This window comes from Triticum aestivum, chromosome 2A (genome assembly GCF_018294505.1).
Source record: "Triticum aestivum cultivar Chinese Spring chromosome 2A, IWGSC CS RefSeq v2.1, whole genome shotgun sequence".
Taxonomy (NCBI): domain Eukaryota; kingdom Viridiplantae; phylum Streptophyta; class Magnoliopsida; order Poales; family Poaceae; genus Triticum; species Triticum aestivum.
Genome location: NC_057797.1, coordinates 461,881,784 through 461,890,452, shown reverse-complemented (window position 1 = coordinate 461,890,452; position 8,669 = coordinate 461,881,784). Strand labels below are relative to the sequence as shown.

General features: G+C 40.3%; 1 protein-coding gene across 1 annotated transcript; it reads left to right on the top strand.

Moving 5' to 3' along the window:
- The first annotated feature begins 5,431 nt into the window (after nucleotides 1-5,431).
- On the top strand, nucleotides 5,432-8,378 carry LOC123188998 (pentatricopeptide repeat-containing protein At5g50280, chloroplastic). The gene is made up of 2 exons (XM_044601310.1): nucleotides 5,432-6,396; nucleotides 6,907-8,378. Exons 1-2 carry the CDS (start codon nucleotides 5,540-5,542, stop codon nucleotides 8,222-8,224), a joined length of 2,175 nt encoding a protein of 724 aa, XP_044457245.1. The 5' UTR covers nucleotides 5,432-5,539; the 3' UTR covers nucleotides 8,225-8,378.
- The last annotated feature ends 291 nt before the right edge of the window (nucleotides 8,379-8,669 follow it).

Genomic DNA, 8,669 nt, shown 5'->3' with positions numbered 1-8,669 from the left:
GCTCAATTCTCTTAGGGTGGCCTTCAGGATACAGAGGTTCCTGAGTCATTCTACCAGTTCTAGTAGCCACTCTAACAGCATAATCATTATTCTTACTATTCAATTCATTGAGCAAATCATTTTGAGCCTTAAGTACTTGTTCTACTTGAGTGGTAACCATAGAAGCATGTTTACTAATAAGTTTAAGTTCACCTTTGACATTAGCCATATAATCACCTAAGTGTTCAAGCATATTTGAATTGTATTTCAATTGTCTACCAAAATAAGCATTAAAATATTCTTGCTTCACCATAAAATTATCAAACTCATCTAAGCATTGGCTAGCAAACTTAGTAAGAGGGATTTCAACTTTATCATATCTATAGAGAGAATTTACCTTTACTACCTGTGTCGGGTTATCAAGACCATGTATTTCTTCAATAGGTAATGGATTAAGATCATATGTTTCTTCAACAGGCGGTAAATTAAGACCATGTATTTCTTCAATAGGAGGTAAATTCTTAACATCTTCAGCTTTAATACCTTTTTCTTTCATAGATTTCTTTGCCTCTTGCATATCTTCAGGACTGAGAAATAGAATACCCCTCTTCTTCGGAATTGGTTTGGGAATAGGCTCAGGAATTGGCTCCGAAGGTGTCCAATTATTTTCATTTGTCAACATATTATTCAATAGAATTTTAGCTTCATCCGGTGTCCTTTCCCTGAAAACAGAACCGACACAACTATCCAGGTAATCTCTGGAGGCATCGGTTAGTCCATTATAAAAGATATCAAGTATTTCATTTTTCTTAAGAGGATGATTAGGCAAAGCATTAAGTAATTGGAGAAGCCTCCCCCAAACTTGTGGGAGACTCTCTTCTTCAATTTGCGCAAAATTATATATATCCCTTAAAGCAGCCTGTTTCTTATGAGCAGGGAAATATTTAGCAGAGAAGTAATAAATTATATCCCGGGGACTACGCACACAACCAGGATCAAGAGAATTAAACCATATCTTAGCATCACCCTTTAATGAGAACGGAAATATTTGAAGGATATAAAAGTAATGAGTTCTCTCATCAGTCGTGAATAGGGTGGCTATATCATTCAATTTAGTAAGATGTGCCACAACGGTTTTAGATTCATAGCCATGAAAAGGATCAGATTCAACCAAAGTAATTATATCAGGATCAACAGAGAATTCATAATCCTTATCGGTAACACAGATAGGTGAAGTAGCAAAAGCAGGGTCAGGTTTCATTCTAGCATTTAGAGATTGCTTGTTCCATTTAGCTAATAACCTCTTAAGTTCATATCTATCTTTGCAAGCTAAAATAGCTAAAGAAGCTTCTTCGTCAAAAACATAACCCTCAGGAATAACAAGTGATTCTTCATCATCACTTTCATCAGTATTATCAGATTCAATATTTTCAATCTCTCTAGCCCTAGCAAGTTGTTCATCAAGATACAGAGGTTCCTGAGTCATTCTACCAGTTCTATTAGCCACTCTAACAACATAATCATTATTCTTACTATTCAATTCATTGAGCAAATCATTTTGAGCCTTAAGTACTTGTTCTACTTGAGTGGTAACCATAGAAGCATGTTTACTAATAAGTTTAAGTTCACCTTTGACATTAGCCATATAATCACCCAAGTGTTCAAGCATATTTGAATTGTATTTCAATTGTCTACCAAAATAAGCATTAAAATCTTGTTGCTTCACCATAACATTATCAAACTCATCTAAGCATTGGCTAGCAAACTTAGTAAGAGGGATTTCAGCTTTATCATATCTATAGAGAGAATTTACCTTTACTACCTGTGTCGGGTTATCAAGACCATGTATTTCTTCAATAGGTAATGGATTAAGATCATATGTTTCTTCAACGGGCGGTAAATTTAGACCATGTATTTCTTCAATAGGAGGTAAATTCTAAACATCTTCAGCTTTAATACCTTTTTCTTTCATAGATTTCTTTGCCTCTTGCATATCTTCAGGACTGAGAAATAGAACACCTCTTTTATTCAGAGTTGGTTTAGGAATAGGCTCAGGAGCTGGCTCAGGAAGTGTCCAATTATTTTCATTTGTCAACATATTATTGAATAGAATTTCAGCTTCATCCGGTGTTCTTTCCCTAAAAACAGAACCAGCACAACTATCCAGGTAATCTCTGGAAGCATCGGTTAGTCCATTATAAAAGATATCAAGTATTTCATTTTTCTTAAGAGGATGATCAGGCAAAGCATTAAGTAACTTGAGAAGCCTCCCCCAAGATTGTGGGAGACTTTCTTCTTTAATTTGCACAAAATTATATATATCCCTCAAAGCAACTTGTTTCTTATGAGCAGGGAAATATTTAGCAGAGAAGTAATAAATCATATCGTGGGGACTACACACACAACCAGGATCCAGAGAATTGAACCATATCTTAGCATCACCCTTTAATAAGAACGAAAATATTTTAAGGATATAAAGGTAGCGAGATTTCTCATCATTAGTGACAGGGTGGCTATATCATTTAATTTAGTAAGATGTGCCACAACAATTTCAGATTCATAGACATGAAAAGGATCAGATTCAACCAAAGTAATTATATCAGGATCAACAGAGAATTCATAATCCTTATTAGTAACATAGATAGGTGAAGTAGCAAAAGCAGGGTCAGGTTTCATTCTAGCATTAAGAGATTGTTGCTTCCATTTAGCTAATAACTTCTTGAGCTCATATCTATCTTTGGAAGCTAAAATAGCTAGAGCAGCTTCTTTTTCCAAAACATAACCCTCAGGAATAACAGGCGATTCATATTTATCAGGGGGGAGTCTTCATCATCACTTTCATCAATGTTATCAGTTTCAGTAATTTCATTCTCTCTAACCCTAGCAAGTTGTTCATCAAGAAATTCACCAAGTGGCACAGTAGTACCAATCATAGAAGTAGTTTCATCATAAGTATTATGCATAGCAGAAGTGGCATCATCAATAACATGCGACATATCAGAACGAATAGCAGAAGCAGGTCTAGGTGTCGCAAGCTTACTCAAAATAGAAGGTGAATCAAGTGCAGACCTAGATGGCAGTTCCTTACCTCCCCTCGTAGTTGAGGGATATCTTTTTGTTTTCTCGTCTTTCAAGTTCTTCATAGTGACCAGCAGATATAAGTCCCAAGTGACTCAAAGAATAGAGCTATGCTTCCTGGCAACGGCGCCAGAAAATAGTCTTGATAACCCACAAGTATAGGGGATCGCAACAGTTTTCGAGGGTAGAGTATTCAACCCAAATTTATTGATTCTACACAAGGGGAGCCAAAGAATATTCTCAAGTATTAGCAGTTGAGTTGTCAATTCAACCACACCTGGATAACTTAGTATCTGCAGCAAAGTATTTAGTAGCAAAGTAATATGGAAGTAACGGTAACGATAACAAAAGTAACGGTAGCAAAAGTAATATTTTTGGTGTTTTGTAGTGATTGTAATAGTAGCAATAGAAAAGTAAATAAACGGAGAACAATATGTAAAAAGCTCGTAGGCATTGGATCGATGATGGAGAATTATGCCGGATGCGGTTCATCATGTAACAGTCATAACATAGGGTGACACAAAACTAGCTCCAATTCATCAATGTAATGTAGGCATGTATTCCAAATATAGTCATACGTGCTTATGTAAAAGAACTTGCATGATATCTTTTGTCCTACCCTCCCGTGGTAGCGGGGCGCTACCTCTTGAGCACTGCGTTGGTTTTCCCCGGTGAGGAAGGGATGATGCAGCAAAGTAGTGTAAGTATTTCCCTCAGTTTTTGAGAACTAAGGTATCAATCCAGTAGGAGGCTACACGCGGGTCCCTCGTACCTGCATAAAACAAATAAATCCTCGCAACCAACGCGAATAGGGGTTGTCAATACCTACACAGCCACTTACGAGAGTGAGATCTGATAGATATGATAAGATAATTTTTTTTGGTATTTTTGTAATAAATATGCAAAGTAAAAAAGCAAAGGAAATAACTAAGTAGTAGGAGATTAATATGATAAAGATAGACCCGGGGGCCATAGGTTTCACTAGTGGCTTCTCTCGAGAGCATAAGTATTCTACGGTGGATGAACAAATTACTGTTGAGAAATTAACAGAATTGAGCATAGTTATGAGAATATCTAGGTATGGTCATGTATATAGGAATCACGTCTGAGACAAGTAGACCGACTCCTGCCTGCATCTACTACTATTACTCCACTCATCGACCGCTATCCAGCATGCATCTAGAGTATTAAGTTAAAAACAGAGTAACGCCTTAAGCAAGATGACATGATGTAGAGGGATAGACTCATGCAATATGATGAAAACCCCATCTTGTTATCCTCGATGGCAACAATACAATACGTGCCTTGCTGCCCCTACTGTCACTGAAAAAGGACACCGCAAGATTGAACCCAAAGCTAAGCACTTCTCCCATTGCAAGAAAGATCAATCTAGTAGGCCAAACCAAACTGATAATTCGAACAGACTTGCAAATATAACCAATCATACACAAAAGAATTCAAAGAAGATTCAAATATTGTTCATAGATAGACTTGATCATAAACCCACAATTCATCGGTCTCAACAAACACACCGTAAAAAGAAGATTACATCGAATAGTTCTCCACAAGAGAGGGGGAGAACATTGTATTGAGATCCAAAAAGAGAGAAGAAGTCATCAGCTAATAACTATGGACCCGTAGGTCTGAGGTAAACTACTACACTTCATCGAAGGGGCTATGGTGTTGATGTAGAAGCCCTCCGTGATCGATGCCCCCTCCGATGGAGCTCCGAAACAGGCTCCAAGATGGGATCTCGTGGATACAGAAAGTTGCGGCAGTGGAATTAGGTTTTTGGCTCCCGTATCTGATCGTTTGGGGGTACGCAGGTATATATAGGAGGAAGGAGTACGTCGGTGGAGCAACAGGGGGGCCACGAGGGTGGAGGGCGCGCCTGGGGGGGTAGGCGTGCCCCCCTACCTCGTGGCCTCCTCTTTTGTGTCATGACGTAGGGTCCAAGTCTCCTGGGTCTTGTTCGTTGAGAAAATCACGTTCCCAAAGGTTTCATTCCGTTTGGACTCCGTTTGATATTCCTTTTCTTCGAAACCCTAAAACAGGCAAAAAAACAGTAATTCTGGGCTGGGCCTCCGGTTAATAGGTTAGTACCAAAAATAATATAAAAGTGGATAATAAAGCCCAATAATGTCCAAAACAGTAGATAATATAGCATGGAACAATCAATAATTATAGATACAGACGTATCAAGCATCCCCAAGCTTAATTCTTGCTCGTCCTTGAGTAGGTAAATGATAAAAACAGAATTTTTAAAGAATACTTTAGAGAGAAAACTTAAGCTAAAAATGCAACCAAAACAATAAGAATAAGAAAAGGGGAATCGGAGAAGATTACCTCAACCAACTTGGGAATTGGTGATTTGAGAAATTGGAGATTGGGAAGGAATTTGGTGATTTGAGAGTGAGAAACGGCGTCCTCTGTTCGTCGGCTGAGGAAGGATTTTGGCTCCTGGTGAGACACGGCGTCGCATATGGCTGTGGCATCTCATCCGCTGCTCTCTTGCTCCTTCTCCGTCGCCTCCCCGAACCAACCAATCCTTCGACTCCTTCGCCGCCCTCTGAAATCCTCCACCTCCAAATGCTTCCTCCATTCCCCGCGGCGACGTAACCAACCAGCCGCCCGCCAGCCAGACGACGACGAGCATGACGGGGAAGAGGATATGTGGAGCCCGGCTACCAGCCCCTCCGGAGCCCACCTCGTCGATACCCTGAATGACGAAAAGGGCGGCCACGGATGGGATCCACCCAATGGCGACGGCGCAGAGGAGGGAGAGCAGCTCCAAGAATACGAGGTGGGTGAGTGGGATCCACCTGCCAGCCCGTCACGAGCGCAGGCCCAGGAACAGCTTCGACAAGAGGAGGAGGAGGAGGAGGAAGAAGATGAAGACGGCGGGGACTGCCCGTGGCTGGACGCGAGCTACTTCTTGCGAAGCCAAGAAGGGGCAAGCACCAACACCACTGCAGAAATGGAAGAAATTCTCGCCTTTGCGAAGAGCCCAGTGGCGGCGGACGGCCCTGGGCTCGCTGGGTTCTTGGCTGGTTACAGCCGCGGTGCACTCGACGAGGACGAGTGCGTGGAGTTGATGAGGAGGATGGGTGAGGAGCGCCTGGCGTTGGGGTGCCTCCACTTGTTCCCGTGGATGCGGGCGCCCGAGGAGCGGCCGATTTCGTTGTCGCCGCAGGCATGGTTGGTGGCTCTCGTGGTGCTTGGACGGGCACGGATGGCCGATGAAATCTTGGAGATTCTGGGAAGTTTGCCGCCGGAGAGGGGATTTCGTGAGGCGGTTCTGTACAATGCTGCAATGTCTGGTGTTGCCTACTGTGGAAGGTGAGCACTGTCTTGATTGGTGTGACAGAGAGTGATGAGTGATCATATTAGTTTCATTCATGCTATCACTTTTGCAAGATTACTTAGGAGTTAGTAGTTACTTATTGACCGACTTAGATCGAAGTGACTTTTATCTACTTCCCTATTTCTAAATGGCATTTCCATTAACCTTTTCCTACATTACAAAAGAAAAAGGATTAAGCATATTGTTAGTTATTGATCAACAGAGGATCCAAGTCAGTTTGATTTGCTCCGCTATCTGTAAATTCTTTGGTATGAACTTCATCGTTATCTTGGGATGCAAATTAAGAAAACTACGAGCAACATATTTATAATAGATGTGCTAGCATGAGAATTGTTCATTGATAGGTTTGCATAGTTTCAAGTCTTTATGGTTTTTGCTCTGTCCTAACTAAGCATGAACACCAATGGAGATTCTAACATGCTACATTTCTTCTGTGGTAAGCTATGTATTATTTGGTGTGATGAACATTTTTCTACTCGCTCCAGATATGATGATGCCTGGAAAATATTCGAGAGTATGGAGAAGAACAATGTCCAACCTGACCACATAACATCCTCGATCGTGTTAATGGTAATGAAGAGGCGCAAGGCATCAGCCAAGGATTCATGGGAGTTCTTCCAACGAATGAACAGAAAAGGTGTCAAGTGGAGCTTGGGTGTCTCTGCTTCTCTAATTAAGATATTTTGTGATGAGGGGCTGAAGAAAGAAGCTCTTATCTTCCAATCAGAAATGGAGAAGAGAGGAATTCCGTCAAACACGAGCATTTATAACGCAATAATGAATGTATATTGCAAATGCAGTCAAATTGAAGAAGCTGAGGGGCTCTTTGCTGAGATGAAAGAGAGAGGCTTAAAACCAACAAGGGTGACTTATAATATCCTTATGGATGCTTACAGTAGAAGATTGCAGCCAGAAGTTGTTGAATCGTTACTTCTGGAGATGCACGATTTGGGATTTCAGCCAAATGCTAGGTCATACAACTGCCTCATAAGTGCCTATGGGCGGCAGAAAAAAATGATCGAAAAGGCTGAAGATGCTTTCCTGAGGATGAAGAAAGGTGACATCAAGGCAACATCTTCCTCGTACACATTACTGATTTGTGCATATGCAGTGAGTGGACAGTATGAAAAAGCTCACACTGCATATTTAGATATGAAAAGAGAAGGACTTAAACCTTCCTTAGAAACATATACAGCTTTGCTTGACATATTTAGGAGGGCTGGTAACATAGAGAAGTTAATGGAGACATGGAAATCAATGACCGATGAAAAGGTTGGATGCACTAGAGTCACATTTCACATGGTACTTGATGGTTTGGCGAAACATGGGTTGTATGTTCAGGCAAGAGATGTAATATGTGAGTTTGGAAACATAGGTTTACCTCCTACGGCGATGACCTACAACATATTGATGAATGCTTATGCAAAGGGAGGACAGCATTACAAATTGCCCCAACTCCTGAAAGAGATGTCTACTCTGGAACTAAAACCAGATTCAGTTACATATTCTACAATGATATACGCATATGCTCGCGTCCGCGACTTTTCGAGAGCATTCTATTACCACAAACAGATGGTTCGAAATGGACAACTGCCTGATGCTAAGTCATACAGAAAGCTGTTGAATACCTTGGATGTGAAATCTGCAAGGGAAAACATAAAGGATAAGAGTGCCATTGCAGGAGTTGTAAAAGGAAAATCTAGCTTAAAGCATAGGAAGGAAAAGAAGGATGAATTTTGGAAGAACAGTAAAAGGAGGTCTATGACCCAAGTTAATGGATACCAGAGAAAAAGATTTTTGTGATGTTTTACTAAGTGCAAGTTTCATTGTCTTTACAGTACTCATACCTTATGTTATACCATGGTCTCCACGCTTTAATTCTCTTGAATTGTTCAGGATTTTAGGTCAGAAACTATGAAGCGTGTTATTAATTCCATAAAAATTCACTTTGACTGTCTGACTTGTTTCATGATCTGAATACACTTGATTTTGCTTTTTAAATTGCTTGAGCTTGAATAATATCCAGTTAAATGAACTTCAGATGTTTGTTATTTTTATCATGAGAGGACTTCTAAACTGCTCTTTTAGGCTTTCTGATGTTCAAACTAGAATATGATACAATGAAAAGATGCCATTTGGATCTTATGAACAGATTATGTTTTCTTTTTGAATCAAAGGGAAAATCCCCAGTTCCATCCAGTTTTATTTTTGCAGCTTCGTCGTATAGAGGAAGATAATTTTGGTTTCA